Genomic DNA, 15,245 nt, shown 5'->3' with positions numbered 1-15,245 from the left:
GGCCTGGCTCTGTCTTCGGGCCCCGTTCCCTCGAGGGAGTACGGCAGCGAGGGGTGGGGGGCCCGGAAGGCGGCCTGCCTTCTCCCCTGCCTCCCGCCTGCTCTGCAACCTGCCCCTGTGTCCTGGGTGTGCGGGCTTCCAGGACACCAGGCTTTAGGTCCAAGCAGAAACTCAACCTCTGGGCCTTGTCAGGGGGCCCATTCCCACCAGCACCCTCAGGCCCAGGTAGGGGGAGGCCTGGGACCCAGGACTCACCGTCAAGGTTGTTCAGGGACATGATGACATCCAGGTCGGCACCCAGGATCTCGCCAAGCTGGTTCACCAGGGCAGAGTCATTAGCCGGATAAACAGCCACATGGTCCCCGGACTCATACCTGGGGGTGATGCGAGGCTCAGGGGGAGGGTGGAGAGCAGCTCTGTGCAGGAACAGGAGGCCTGGGTGGAAGGTTTGGGGAGGGGGGTGGCAGCAGCTGGTACCTGATTTTGGAGTCCGAGATGTCTAATTCCAGGTGCATGAGGTGTCGCTCGGTTCCCTGGTTCAGCTTCCGGTTGGTGGTGACGACAGCCAGGAACGGGTTCTTGGCGTCAAAGGGGCTGGGTGGGGAGAGCAGTGCAGTGAGCCAGGCCTCCGGTCTGAATCTCCGCACCCACAAGGACCCTTCTGACCACACAGAACATGGGAACTTCAAAGCTGGCCTCCTGGGTCAGGAGGAAACCTCTCCAATGAGGTACAGGGCTTTCCTAGCTCCCCCCAAGGCGGTGATCCCGGCACCCCCAAGGGGGCAAAGCTGGGTTATCAGTGTCCCTGTCTACAGACACTGGGGCTGGCCTGAAACCTGGGGGAGCCTCCGCCCCTGGTACCCACTGGTGGGCAGAGCACAAGGAGGGCCTGGCCCAAGAAGGTGGTTCCGTTAAGACGGAGCAAGGGCCTGGGTCCTGAGTGACGGCCTGGGACTGAGCGAGGCAGGAGCCAGGCTATCCCCCTGGGAAGTCACTGCAACGGGCTGTCGGCTGCAACCGCAGTGGCTGCCTAGAGTGGGGCTGCTGGAGGGTCAAGGAGGACCTTCCTGGGCGGCTCCAGCACGAGTCTGGGTGGGGCCCAGGTGCAAGTGAGGGGCCCCAGAAAGGAACACTTTGGACAAAAAAGTCCAAACATGGAGGCAGATTTGAAGGAAGTGAGCCCTTTGGCCAAGGCTCAGCCTAGACCCAGGGCTGAACTTGCTACGTCCTGGTCCAGGAAGCAGTGGGCATCCCCCACCCCCGGATATTTAGCAGGCAAATGAAGTACAAACTGAGCAAGTGCCAGTCTCTCCAAGGCCATGCTCTGGACCAAAGGACCACCAAGAGGGGAGGGGTCCCCAGGACCCTGGGCTCGGAGCAGCCCCCCGTCTCTCTGCTCCGGGCTTCGTGCCCTCCTCTGGGTGGAAATGGACATGTGGGTGGCCCCAGCCAGGGCCCCTCCCGGATGGGGGGATGAGGAAGCCCATGGGACGGGGCCTGGCAGGAAAGGCCTGCGGAGACACGCGCGGCCAGCCCTGGCCGGCCTGGCTCTGTACTCACGGTTTCTGGTTCTCGTAGCTCTTCAGGCGGCCCATCTCGCCCGTGTACACCTTGGCCCCGTCCATGTCCGCATGGACCACAAGTTCGTACTGACGGATGCTGGAAGAGGCAGACCCAGGGTGAGGCCGAGGGCTGGGAGAGGCAGCAGGCTAGGGGAGGGTCCCCAGGAGGGAGCGAGGCTACGAGGCCATGGGGCACGCCTGGGCGACGCGGGGCCAGGCGTGACCCACAAGGAAGGAGATGCGTGAGTGCGGGGCAGGCAGGAGAGGCGGGGCAGCCGGGCCAGCAGCCCTGAGGAGGCCGGGAAGCCCACCCTGACCCTCGCGTGCGGGCACAGCCCAAGCACCTGGGCCCGGGCCCCTTCTACACCCCGACTGAGCCTCCCCCAGCCCCACTGCACCCACCGGGCCGGTTCCCCACCCATGGTCCCAGGTGCACGCACTCACCTGGACTCCTCTCCCGTAGCTTCCACCCCGAAGTGCTCGCACACGGCTGGCCAGAACTGCTCTCGCCACGTGATGAAGTCCTCCTCCAGGCTGCGGACCAGAGGGGATGAGCCCGGGGCCAGACGGGGCTGCCAGGCCAGCTTGGACCCTCTGTCCCCTGGCTCACCCTCGAAGCTCGAGGGTTCATTTCACACCAGCCCGCCCAGTGATGTAACCCAGGGCAGCAGGAAGTGTCCAGAGGGTCTGCAGTAACCACAGGAAGCCCCGTCTGAGCTGGGTGAGCCGGGAGGGTGTGGACAAGCAAAGAAGGCGGGCCTGGTGGTCCCCGGTGGTGAGGCAGGTCACAGGGGTGAGCCGACACCATGGCTCTGCCCTGCCCTCCTGGGCCCCGGCCAGCCTGAACCTGGGGCTCCCGACACTCGATAGCCCGGGGGGTGCTGAGGGTGGCTTGGGGTGGGGGGACTCACTTCCCGTCGTCGTCGCCCAGCCCCAGATCAAAGATCCGCTGGGCGCCGAGCTGCTCCAGCCGCTTATCCACGTATTTGCCCATGGCGTTGAAGTGCTCATAGGTCTTGTTCCCGAGGGCAAACACCTGTGTGCGTGAGGGGCCAGGGTCAGGGTCGGCGGGTCTGGCCAGACACCTCGTACCTCCGGGGAGGCCCCGGAGTGGCTCTGTTTCATGGACCCACAGCTCGGGCTCCTCCGCGGCCACCTCGGCCTGGATCCTGGCAGCGGCAGGGTGTCCACCCCACCCGCTCCCTTGCCCAGCTGAATCCTGGTCATCCCACTCCTTTCTTGCCTTTTGTCTTTAGAAGCTGATGCCCTGGGCACGACGGGGCTGGGACACAGGAACGGGGCTCTTAGTGCCGGGCCGGGCGGAAGAGAGGGTTACCCGTGAGCCCTTCCCGGGATTCCCGCCTACGAGCCCCCTGCCAGGCCCGGGCTCAGCCGGTCGAGGTGAGAACCGGAGGTGTCCTCTTGGACACGAGCTTCTGGAGGTCGCACGAGCCCACCCGGGTGACTCACCGCGTACTTGACCCCAGAAAGGTCCACGTCCGTCTCCTGCAGCCAGTCATAGAAGTCCTGGGCGTTGTCGGTGGGGTCCCCCTCACCGTAGGTGGCCATGCAGAACACGGCCAGGGCCTTCTCAATCTCTGGCAGGCTGCCCAGGTCGGCCTGGGGGACAGAGGCAGGGCCAAGTGACTGTGACTAAGCCGGCTCCCAAGTGCAGACGGGTGAGTCCTGGGCTGGTGGACAGAGTGCATCTCAAGAGCAAAGGGGCAGCAGGCCCAGGAGAATACGGTGAGGCCTGGTGTGGACGGCAGCAGCGGGTTCCAGGCCAGGAGTGGGCACTCGGAACACGGTGCCACCTCTCACCCTACAGAGTCCCAGGGCGCCTGAGTTCATGGGATTCCTAACCAACTGTCTGCCAACTCGAAACCCAGGTCCTAAGACAGAGGGATAGTGGGCCATCCCCAAGACCAAAGGATGTGTGTGTGTGTGTGGGGGGGTAGGCGGGGGCTGGTTTGGTTTGGGTGAAGGAGGAGCACAGGTGGGAAGCAGCTGGCACTCAGAAGACAGGGGTTCTCAGGGGAAGTTCATTCATCACGGTGGAGCGGCAACAGCCCATGTGATGACTGGCAATGACCCTGCGGGGGAGATGCAGGAAGGTGCTCCCTGGGGCGTCTTCCCAGGACGAGCTGCTCTGCCTCTCCTGGGGCCTAAGGACCACTCCCCCTTCTCTGCCCACTGTGTCCCCAGGGGGCTGCTGGCCTGGCTGTCTCAGAGACAGGTAAGCAGACTGCTGGAAGTTTCCTGCACTTTGGAGAGCTACGATTGGCAAAGGAGCCAGTGCCGGGAGGAGAATGAGCAAGGTCAGCTGGCCCCCACAGCCTCAGAGACGGGCTGGGTGTGGCTGGGGCCAGGAGGTGGGGACTGTCTTGCAGACAGCGCTGTGTGGGCCTGAAGGAGTCACGTGCCGAGGACGGCCGAAGGAGGAGACGGGGGAGGAAGGATCCTGTAGCCCCAAATGGGGGCTTTTCCCTCAGTGTCTGGGCTCTCCTGGGCCCTCTCCAAGCCCAGACACACAAGTTTACAGCCTCCGTGCAAAGCTGAGCTGCCGGGTTCCCGGAGATGGCTCATCCAACACCCTCATCCCCTCCCTGTAGACGAGGCCCCCAGTGAGGCCAGGTCACCCAGGCAGTCGGGGGACTGAGTTAGAGTCCAGCTGCCCTGACACTGCAGTCTAGGAGCGGGGGTTGAGGGAACACAAGAGACAGTTCCTCTCCTGACCTGCTGAGACCCTGTCCTCCTTTAGGCCACACCCAATCCACGAGGTGCCCAGGCCCCTTCTGGGGGCACCTGCCCAGCGCCTGTACAGCCTGAAGCGTGGAGAGCTGGGAAGGGAGCGCACACGCACGCACCTGGGCCAGGCGTTCTCCATGTCCAGAGGCCACCTGGCTGCCGGGACAAACGACAAGAGATGCCCAATCCTGCCTGTGCCTTTGCCTAACTCTGCCTCTGTGTCTCCACGATGCAGACACGCCTGCCTTAACACCCTGGAACTGCACTGCCTGGGAGGAAGGGGTCAGGGTGCGGCGAGCACTCACCAGGTCGTACTCCTCGGGGTCAGCTGCCATGCCCCGCATCCCATAGCGGTGGGCGTCCTTAGACAGGCGGTTGGCAAACTCCTCAGCAGTCCCCGTCTGGGAGCCGTAGAACACAATGATGTTCCTGCCCTAGGGATGGCCGGACACACGGGGTCAGCGAGGGGCCAAGAGCCACAGGCTTCACCGGAGACTCAAGGTGACCACAGGGGCAGGCAGGCCCCTAAGGGCGCCCTCTTTCTTTCCTCCTTCAGGTCTTTCTGAGTCACCCTCGGGCCAGCATCTCACTACCACAGCCACTGCGGCAGGCGGGGTCAGAGGCCGCTCAGCCAGCTCCAGCTGACACCATCAAGGTAACCCACACACACAGCTGCTCAGTTACACTGTGGACACATCTTTAAATGACACTTGAAAAAGGCAGAAATAACGTTTCGTAAAGAAAAAAAAGTGACCAAAGACTATGTATAGCATAAGCCAATTTTGTTACATACCCACCCGACCTGTGTGCACAGCTTATACACATTCACGCAGAAAGGAAAAAGAACAGCATGAAATATACCAAGAGTCTCTAAGTGGGAAAATATGGGTGAGTTTTCCCGGATGTTTGTAAAAGTAATAACACATGCTTTATAAAAACCTAGACAGTGGGGAGAGGTACCACATCTAGACTGGCTCACAGGCTCTGACTCCGCCCTCCTCCCACGGCACCCTCCGCTGCAGCTCTGGAAAAGCCCAACTCCATCCCCTAGACTCCCTGCAGTCAGGGATGCAGCAAACTGGTCCAGCCGACGGGATGCGCTCTGCAGCATCCGGAAGCGAGGCACAGGCCACGTTCCGCTTGGTCCCTTTCTGCAGACCTCAGCAGCAGACTTTCCAGCGCCCAAACTGCCTAGAGGGGTGTCTGGTCTGGCATGGAGCCCTGACTGACAGGTGCAGGTGACGAAAATAAAACGTAGGGGTTACAACTGCTGTATGTTGTTCTCATACCTTTTTCATTTCCTGAATTTTCTACAAATCATTTCAAAATCATTTACAAAGGTATTTTAAAATGATGCTTATGATATCAAGGAAAGGAAAGTAAACATAATATAAAACAGTAGCTATGGTAGTTATGGTAGCATCAAAATATATAAAGAACTTTAGAAATAAGCCAAACCAGAAACACGTAAGAAGCTACTGAGTGACAAGGGGCTTCCCAGGTGGCTCAGTGGTAAAGAATCCGCCTGCCAATACAGAAGCTGCAGGAGGCTCAGGTTTGATCCCTGGGTCGGGAGGATCCCCCTGGAGAAGGGAATGTCTACCCACTCCAGTATTCTTGCCTGGGAAATCCCGTGGACAGACAGCCTGGTGGGCTACACTCCATGGGGTCACAGAAAAGTCAGATATGACTTAGTGACTAAACAAGAACAATAACAACAACTGAGTGACAAAGGGCCCAACCGAATGGAAAGAAGACCCTCTGGTTCTGCACAGAGAGATTCAACATACAGGGTGCCAGTCCTCCCTCTATAATACAGAAATAATACAGTCCTAATAAAAACTGGAACAGCTCTTTTTTTCCTTCAACAACATGATCCTAAAAAATCTTGTAGAAAAGTAAGTATGAACCCACTGCTGGAACACCATTTGGCAGCAGAAAGGAAAGAAGTGCTGGCACTTGCTACAGCACAGATGAAGCCTGGAGACATGACGCTGAGTAAAAGACGCCACCAAAGGCCAGGTACTGTATGATTCCACTTACATGAAACGTCTAGGAGAGGCAACTCTATAGAGACAACAAGTAGATGAACAGTTGCTTAGGGCTCAGGGTGGGGAAACTGGAGTGACTACTAATAATAAAGTGTTTCTTTTGGGGAAGATGAAGATGTTCTAAAATCGACTGTGGTGATGGTTTGTGCAACTGAGAATACACTAAAAAAAAAATCACTGGTGTGTAAGCTTTAAATTGGAGAACTGTATGGGACATGAATTAAATCCCAATAAAACTGTTACCCAAAATAAGTGAATACAGATGAAGTAACAGCTAGGAAAAGTGAAAAATAAGAGTGATGGGGAGAGGGAGGAAGTGCTTAGTGCTACAGATATTAAAACAAGTTATAATAACTAAACAGTATGATATTGTTTATACATAGACAACTGGATCAAAGTATCAGAATAGGAAAATGTAGAAATAGACTCAAATACCAATGAGAATTACATTTATGACCAAACTAGTGGGGACAAGATGGACTTTATTACATGGAATTTACACAGCTAAGTAAAAACGTGTTGGACCCAAACCTTACATCTTACACCAGGATAAATTCCCAATGGAAAACAGAAATCATAAAGATACAAGAGAAAACATGGAAGAATTGTTTTATCTCTTTAGAGTGGGGAAGCCTTTCAAATGATGACTCAAAGTCCAGTAGTCATAGAAAGAAAAGTAAAACGGACTATGGAATTTTTACATGGCAAAACAAACACACAGTAAGCTGAGTGACATACAAACTATCAACTGGGAAAAATATTTTTAAGTCATATCACAGACAAGTGTTAGCTTCCCTAATAATTCTAAAGAATTTCCTGAGAAAGATCAATCCCAACAGAAAAAGTGAGCAAAAGAGCTGAACAGAGAATCTATTAAAAAAGAAAAAAGAAAAGCCATCCCATAACATGAGAATTTGCTTTAACTCATTCATAGAAAAAATGCAAATTAGAACTACAGAGATAAATCTTTTTTTTAAACTAGAAAATGGGCAAAATCCCAAACTCTTGATAGTAGACTCTGTTGGCAAAAGATGTGGGGGAATAGATTTTCTCACACCCTGCTAGTGACTGCCCTCATGTGACCCCTGTGGGGTGGGGTGCAATTTGGCAGCTTCTATCACAAACAAATGTACCATTTGATTCAACAGTTCCACATCTGGGACTGTACTGTATTTGCAAATATGCAAACTGATCTACGTGGTCACAGCGGCTCTCTCTGTAAGAGCTAAATGAAAGTCATTCTGTCGTGTCTGACTCTTGGTGACCCCATGGACTATACCGTCTATGGAGTTCTCCAGGCCAGAATACTGGAGTGGGTAGCCTTTCCCTTCTCCAGGGGATCTTCCCAACCCAGGGATTGAACCCAGGTCTCCCGGTGAGCCACAAGGGAAGCCCAGGGGAAGCCACAAAGGAAGAGCTAAAGATAACCAATATTCCAAATGTCCATCAACAAGGCAGTGTTAAAGCAAATTATAGTACTTGTGGCCACGAGTGGAGTCATTATGCAATTATAATAAAGGATGAGGGAGGTATCTCTGAATTGCTTTGAGGCAATCTCCAAGACGTATCATTAAGTAAGAAAAAAAAAAAATAAGGTCTATAGCAGTGTATGTAATATGCTACCTTTTGTGTTTAAAAAATAAAAATTAAAAGTCTATTTGTTTTCATTACATGCACAGAAAGAAGTTCTAAGAACGGTGATGGGTGACAGGGACAGGAGAGGAGCTTTCCACCTGAACAGTTTGTGTTTTGGATTTAACTACATGAATGAAGTACCATGTCATAAAATTTGATACTTAAATGAACAAAAACAAAGAGAGAGAACTGTAGCTGCGCTAGGACCAGAGCCACGTGAGGTGGACATCTGCTTGTGGACACAGCCTGGTCTGGGAGAAGGAGACCAGTGGCATCTGAGTCAGAGGGAGGGTCTGTTCCTACAGTTTGGTTTGTTCAAGAAGTAAACATTGAACAAGCAGAGTAAACTGTCCTGGCAACAGCAGAGCAGCCTCAAGGCTCTGGTTAGACTGGAATGTACACACGTGGGAACTGAGTCCGGTTCCCGCCCTCTCTCCTCCCGTCCAGCAAAGCTGGCCTTCTGCTGGACATCCCCACCTGCCCACCAGGGCCGAGCAGAGAGAGAGAGAACTCACCGTCTTCTTCATCTTTTCCACGAAGCTTCTGTCTTTGACAGAGGAGGTCCTGAAAAATAAAATTGTCTGATGGGCACGGGAGACACCGCGGTGCCCACGCCATTAGCCGCCTCCAGTCCGGTGCCGGGGCTGGAAGAGACAGGACCCAGGCTCCCGGACCTGGTAAACCCAAATCCAACACCTCGCGGGGCCAGGGCTGACCTGTGGGTACATGAGAGCATGAGAATGAGGGGTCAAGTTCACTTCCCGGACCCTCACCATCCCATGGTCCCCTGGCTTTGTCTCACCTCTCAAGACAACCAGGAGTCTCCCAAATACGATTCTGAACACACTACTGCTGCACTCTAAAACCTTCCACGGCTCCCATGACCCACAGGCTGGAGGCACACAAGTCCCTTCAGAATCTGTCCTGGCCTCGCCTGCCAGCCCCCTCCCGAGCCCACCCCTCCGTGACGGTCCCTAGGGTCCTGTCACCACCACTGCCTCCTGTCTGGACGTCAGGATGGCTGACAGACACACCCTGAGAGAGACCCACAGCAGAGAAGCCAAACTAAAGAAATGGGGCCCTCCGATTCAGAATCCACCCTCCTCCACCATCTAAACGCTCGGCCACAGTGACCAGCTGGCCATCTCCTAGCTCCTCCGTGCCCTTGGACCCACAGCGCCGTGGCCTAGAGCGCCCTTCCTTTAACCCTCTTCCCACGGACTCCTGCTTATCCCGAAAACATGAGGCCCAAGCTCCCCTCCAGAGCGCCTTCCCTGCCACTGACATGAGACTGTCCGTTACCATCTTCAATGCGTCTCCACGCCTCCATCCAAGCACTTCCTTCAGGGTGTTCTTGCTCAGCCTGAGGGCTGGGTGTCGCAACTGGGGGGAGCTGCCTGTGTGTCTCTTTGCAGTCAGCAGGAGCACTGAGTGCACTTGGCCCACGAGGCCTTATCGGCTCTGGGTGCTCGGTCCTGAGTCCTCGCCCGGCAGGAGCTTGGCTGGGGTGGCCTCAGAGGCCTTTGGAGGCTCCCCACCCACCTGAGGGTCTGACATCAGTGGAAAAGCTCTCACCTCTCAAAGGACAGAGGCTTCCATACAAGCTTCAGCTAAGTGGACTTGCGTCCTCACTGAAGACAGGGACTGGGGCACACCCCCCATCCACTGAGCACCCAGCTGCCCGTCCTCCACCTCCAGGCGACACAGGCCAGCCAAGGGCAGGCGGGCAGGAGACTACACGAGGTGGCCCCTACCTTCCCAGGGCCTGTCACCAGGCTCGGAAAATCACGGAGGAAGTGGAGGGGCCACACCTCAGGAGCAGAGAGGCTCAGGGTCAAAGCCTGGTTCTTCTACTAAACAGGCCCCCGACCGGAGAAGGCAGGCCTCTCGAGGCCTCGGGCTCCTAGGTTGAAAACCCTGCATCTCCTCCTTTGCAGCCGACCCGGTGGGGTGCTCTGCACTGGGAACTTCTCTAACTCTCAGGGATAGAGAGGGAAGAGGAAAGTATTCGGGTGGCTCTGTGATTTCAGCAGGGTGAGGTGTGAGAAGACCAAATGGATGGGGCGTCTGCAGGCCACAGGCTCCAGAGGGAGCAGGCCCTGTGCCTGGAGGGACAAGAAAAGCCTGAGGAAGAACTGGGCTCTAGTCTCAGGGAGGAAACGGTTCCCGCGAGGGAAAGCCGCAGCAGCTGAGGGGCTCCTGGATGAGGCCCAGGCAGCCAGCAGTGATGAGCTCTGGGGAGGAGGGCAAAGGATGGGGAGCTCCCCATGCAGCTGCAGGGAGGGGGGTGTTCCAGGCCAGCAGGGAGGGGAGAGGGGCCCTCTATGCAGGTCTGGCTGGGGGTGTCAGAGGGCAGGCACGAGGTGCTAGGAGCCCCCACCCCCAGGAAAAGGGTGCTCCTGAGACAGGCGTGCACTTCTGAAGGCCAGCACTGTCCTCAGCTTCAGCCCCTGGGGAAAGATCACGCCCACAGAGCCACAAGGGGGACGGGAAACCCGAGGAGGAGGGGGACACCCTGTCCGTGCCTCCAGTCACTGCTCGACACGGGGCAGGCTCTTCACGCTCCCACCGCTGACACCTGGCTGCCAGGCCCTGAGCAGGGCCACCCCTGGGTACCCTCAGCTGGTCTCCCCTCTCCTGACCGCTCCGCACCGGGATCTGCACTCGGAACCTGATCTTTCATGGGGCGAGGAGTGGGTAGGGAGACTGCGGCCCTCCTGGTTTCTGGTCTAAACCGCTTTCTTCGGAAGCAGAGACAGGCAGCCTGCAAACCAGGACCGCGGGGTCCAGGGTGGCCGTGCCCCAGCGAACCCCCAGGGGCCCTTGAGGCCGTGCCCTCTTCATGCCTCCATACGTCCCTGCCTGGGAGCAAGTTCCCTCCACACCCCAGTGGGGGTGCCCGGACGCTGTCCGGAACTGACCTCGGGATGGGCTCGTCCTGATGAGCTGAGTAGGCGCACCCCATGGCTTCTCATGCCCAGCTGCTCTGGACTGCGGGGTCAGGCAGAATGCTGCACCCCTGGACGTGTGCGGGGGGCCAGCAGCTAGCAGGTCGGGCCCCGTCCATTCTCTACCAGTGCTGGAGGTGGGCAGCCCGGCCCGTGGATGCCGCACATCCTCCCAGACACTCTGGTCCTCTCGGGAGCCCCGCCGAGCCCCTGCTGCCTCCGATCCCAGAGCCTGGGAGAGCGGCCGCATCTGGCGGGCCCAGCGGGGAGGAACCGGGACTCCCGGCTGGAGCCTCCCATGAGCCCCTGCGTCTGGCACACACCCCTCCTCCTCCTGTATGGACCAAGGGAAGGAGGAAACCTCCCCAGCCCCGGCTGGGGTCTCCTTGGTAACTGTTTATAGCAGAGCCCTTTCTCCCCACAGCCTCCCCCTTTTCCACTTTAAGAAAAAAAAAAATGAAGTCGTGCAGGCTGAACAAAGCTCCTCTGGACCCTGGGAGGCAGTGGAGCAGGTTGCTATGCGTCCCCATAAAGGAGCCTGCTGCCGGCCGCCCTGGGATCCTGTTAAATTACATCTGACTCCCATCTCCCTCCCTACCAAAGAACTGTGGGTGACACAGCCTACGACCCTGGGTCCAGTCACCTGGGGTAGAGGGTCCGTGAAACTAGCACATCTTGGCCCCTCACTGCAGTGCAGGGGACGCCCAGCAGGGTGGGCTAAGATGGTTCCACGTGGGGAGCCCCCCTTTGAAGGCACCCAAGTACACGGCCATCAGGAGAGGCTGCGGCTAGCCCAGGCGCGGGGCTGAGACCACACGACTCCGGAGCACAAACGGTTCCAATTAGGCTCCCCACCCCCAAACTGGGAGCAGAAGTGTCTCTGGTTTCTGAGGTCAACTACAGCGGGGGTGGTGGGGGGACTGGATTGGCCAGAGGGAGGGTGGACAAGAACACTGAGTCACTTGGACCAAGATGAACCACCAGGGCTGGCGTGATTCATTCTCTTTCCAGTCCCAGGCCACGCTCAGAAGGGTTTCTGAAATTTAATTTTCAGCAAAGCGGAACTGATTTCTTCTGAGACTTTCCCTTGCTCCCGGCGACATGTGGGGCAGCTGCTTTCGAGTGGCTCCCTTCCAGAGCCTCATGGGCAGCGACAAGTTCTCAGGCCCCAGGGCGGCAGGCCGGGAGAAGGGCCAAGTGCTGGGTGACACCGATGGTGGCAGAGCAGGTGGTGGAAGGCGGCAAACCCACCGGAGCCTCATGGCAGAAAGCTAATGGTTGGGAAAAGCTGCCTAGGGTGAAAACAAAGTGGCTCCCTGGAGCTTAAACAGGAAACAGCAGCTTTCTCCACTGCCTGGGCCCAGAGCGGGAACCACTGCAGGCAGAAAGCGGCGAGGCAGGTGGGAGCTTGCAGCAGTGTGGGAGGCCAGGGGTCAGAGACAAGAAAGGGGGGGACCCCTGCTTACAGAGCACTCCTGTCCACTTCCTTTTCTGCTTCAGGTAATTGCCCCACCCACCCCCACCGGGAAGGGGGAAAGGATTCTGCCCCCTTTGACTCTGGAGGGGAGTGAAGCCTGGGGCTTAAGCAGTAACTCCAGGCCCAGGAAAGCTCAGAGGAACCCTGGGTCTGCTCCCCCGCCCCCAGCAGAGCAAGGCTGCATCTCTCCGGCTGCCCCGGCGGTCCCCGTGAACACTTCACTGCCCTTCCCAGGGATTCCTCCATCACTGAGGGTGCTCTGAGCCTTGGGGTGGGGGGGTGTTGTTCCCCTGGTGGACCCCCCGGCGGACACCATGGGCCCTGGTCAGCAGGATGCCTCCCGATGACCGTCCTCCAATCCTCTCCAAACTGCGTCCCAGGACCGGACACAAACCATGACTCTCGGGGCTGCCCTGGCACCAGCCCTCCCCTCGGCTCCCCATAAGGGTCAGATAAAACGCCAAGGCCTCACGGGCCCCTCCCCGGCCTCAGCTCTCCTATCTCGGCTCCCTTCACCACCCCCGACTCCCTTGGTGACTTACACCCAGGCCCTGCCAGGATGCGCCTTCCCCAGAGCAGGCCCTGTTCTCCTAGTCCCGGCGTCAGCACACACGGCCCTCTCCTGGCTTCCTACTCAGCCTCCAGACTCAGCTTGGGGGGCACCTCCCTGCTGACCGCCCCCCCCAGTGGTGCCTCGGGCTGTTTGAGCCTTGTCCACTGTACCACCCTCGTGTGTCCCACCTACCCGTGAGGGCCTGAGGATGCCCCGTGTCCCTGCGCCCTGGTGCCTGGCCCCCAGAGATGAAGCCACCAGCACGAGAGCCCGGGTGACGCCCAGTGAGGTCAGAAGGTCCACTGACACTCGGCCCTGTATCGCTTTCCCAGACAGGTCACGTCTGAGCTTTGGGACACTGGCTAGAATGGCGAAACCTCCCCAATCCCAGGAGTGGTCCCTCGTGGTCAGGTGGCATCGAAAAACCCCCAACTCCGAGCACAGGCGTGGCGTGAACGTCCTGAGCCCACGTCCTCGCCATGTCCCCCACGGATGCAGGTGGCTTCGGGCACGGTCCACCCTCCACAGCCTTTCCTCGTGCTTTGCTCTTTGTAAAACCCATTTGCATTTCCAGAGCCAAGGACCCCTGTCTGGGAAAGGCGGCCTTAAGCTGGGTGTGCAGAGTCAGCAGGCATGACAGCACTCAGAGATAGAGAATGGTCAGAGATGGTGCTGGTGGCCTCGACTCCTGGTCTTCCTGGCCTTTCTGCTGAGAGCAAGTTGTCAAACAAAGGTCACGGAGGAAAACGAGCTCCTTTGTGGCTTTGCAGAAGCAATCCCTAGTGGAATGCAGTCAGTAAAATCTGGACCGCGGGAAACTTGGGGAAGCAAATGATCTGGTTTCTTCAACAAAAAATACTGTGAGGGAGTCACAGGAATGAAGCCCTCGGACCAAGAGAGACCTATCATCGTGTGACGGGAAAGCAACCAGGCATAAGAGGCCACAGTCCCAATGAGCATGACTTTCCAGAAAAGGCAAAACTGCAGGGACGGAAGTAAGATCAGCAGTTGCCAGAGGTGGGGGCTGGGGAGTGCCAGCTGTGAAGGGACCTGGGGTGGAGGTGCTTCCTGGGGTGCGGAATGTCCTCTCTCTTGACCATAACACTGGTTACACAACTGCACACACCTGTCAGGACTCATCAAACTGTGCACTTTAAAAAGGGGAATGTGCATGGCAGAAACCAGCATGATACTGCAAAGCAATTATCCTCCAATTCAAAATAATTTTTTTTTAAAAAAGGAGAATTTGGGGGATTTCCCAGGTGGTCCAGTGGCTAAGACTCTGTGCTCCCAATGGAGGGGGCCTGGGTTCCATCCCTGGTCAGGGAACTAGATCCCACATGCTGTAACTAAGACTCAATGCAACCAAATAAAATAAATGAAATATATTAAAAAAAAAAAAAAAGAATTTTACTGCATGTAGACCTGACACCTCTGAAAGACAGACTGAAAGATTGAGTAATCAATTGTGATGTATGGTTTTAGATCCTGAATCTTTAAAAAAAAAAAGGGTTTAAAAAAAAACGGCTCAGTCACTCAGGGAACAATGAACAATGCTGGCCGAGTATCCAATGATACTCAATGTGGACTTGAAGGGGTTGGAGGGAGGTGGTGTGTTAGGTTCAGAAAGGGGAAGTCCTCGAATGTGACAGAACTGAAATATTCTCCTCGTTCAGGTTTCCGTATAGTTTCACAGGAGATATTTCTAATTTCCTATGAAATCATGTGATTTCTTTATTCATAATTCATATGAGTTACAGGACTAATGATGAAATCATATGCCAGCTTTAAGATAATCTGGCAAGAGTGGTGAATGGCCAGGAGCGGAGAGCTGCTGAAACTGGGTGACGGGGGCATGGGTTCCCCTCCATGCTTCGGTGTTTGCTTGTAACGTTCCGTAAGAAGCAGCTTTGTTTCTCCTGAAAGCACTCTTAGGCGCCACAAGAGGAGCAGGCTGCGGGGGTGAGGGCTTCCCAGGGCTGTGAGCAGAGCCGAGGGGAGCACGGCCGGGGTTGGTTGGGGGTGCAGGCTGCCGTGCAGACCCCCTTGACATGGGTGGCCCTGCTCAGCCCCAGCCCCTGCTGGCCGTGGTCACGGTGGGCTCACAGCATGGCTGGGTCCTCTGGGCTGCTTTTTCCCCCTCCCCGTTTTTCAAAAAAGGCTATGTAGAAGTAAGTTTTAAGTGAAATTGCTAGGGCTTTCAATGTTGTAAATTAAAAAAAAAAAAATGTAAGCCACACCCAGCCTGTGAGCCAGTTTGCCGGAGAGGCA

The 15,245-nt window shown here is 56.6% G+C and overlaps 1 protein-coding gene across 4 annotated transcripts in view; it reads right to left on the bottom strand.

Annotated features, from left to right (window-relative positions):
* The window catches only part of LOC122432874 (NADPH--cytochrome P450 reductase), a 63,581-nt gene that overhangs the window by 3,856 nt on the left and 44,480 nt on the right, over positions 1-15,245 (bottom strand). For 3 of the 4 annotated variants that reach the window (XM_043455147.1, XM_043455146.1, XM_043455145.1), the window contains 8 exons: positions 8,512-8,560; positions 4,616-4,744; positions 3,033-3,182; positions 2,474-2,598; positions 2,007-2,096; positions 1,561-1,659; positions 478-594; positions 256-374 (listed from right to left, as the gene is read on the bottom strand). In XM_043455147.1, the coding sequence (XP_043311082.1) occupies positions 256-374; positions 478-594; positions 1,561-1,659; positions 2,007-2,096; positions 2,474-2,598; positions 3,033-3,182; positions 4,616-4,744; positions 8,512-8,560 (878 nt within the window). Of the gene's footprint in view, positions 1-255; positions 375-477; positions 595-1,560; positions 1,660-2,006; positions 2,097-2,473; positions 2,599-3,032; positions 3,183-4,615; positions 4,745-8,511; positions 8,561-10,917; positions 11,192-15,245 lie in introns of those variants that run through there. The other variant, XM_043455148.1, reaches the window with a different exon arrangement.

Source organism: Cervus canadensis, chromosome 32 (assembly GCF_019320065.1).
Source record: "Cervus canadensis isolate Bull #8, Minnesota chromosome 32, ASM1932006v1, whole genome shotgun sequence".
Taxonomy (NCBI): Eukaryota; Metazoa; Chordata; class Mammalia; order Artiodactyla; family Cervidae; genus Cervus; species Cervus canadensis.
This window is presented reverse-complemented; position numbering and strand designations above follow the sequence as displayed.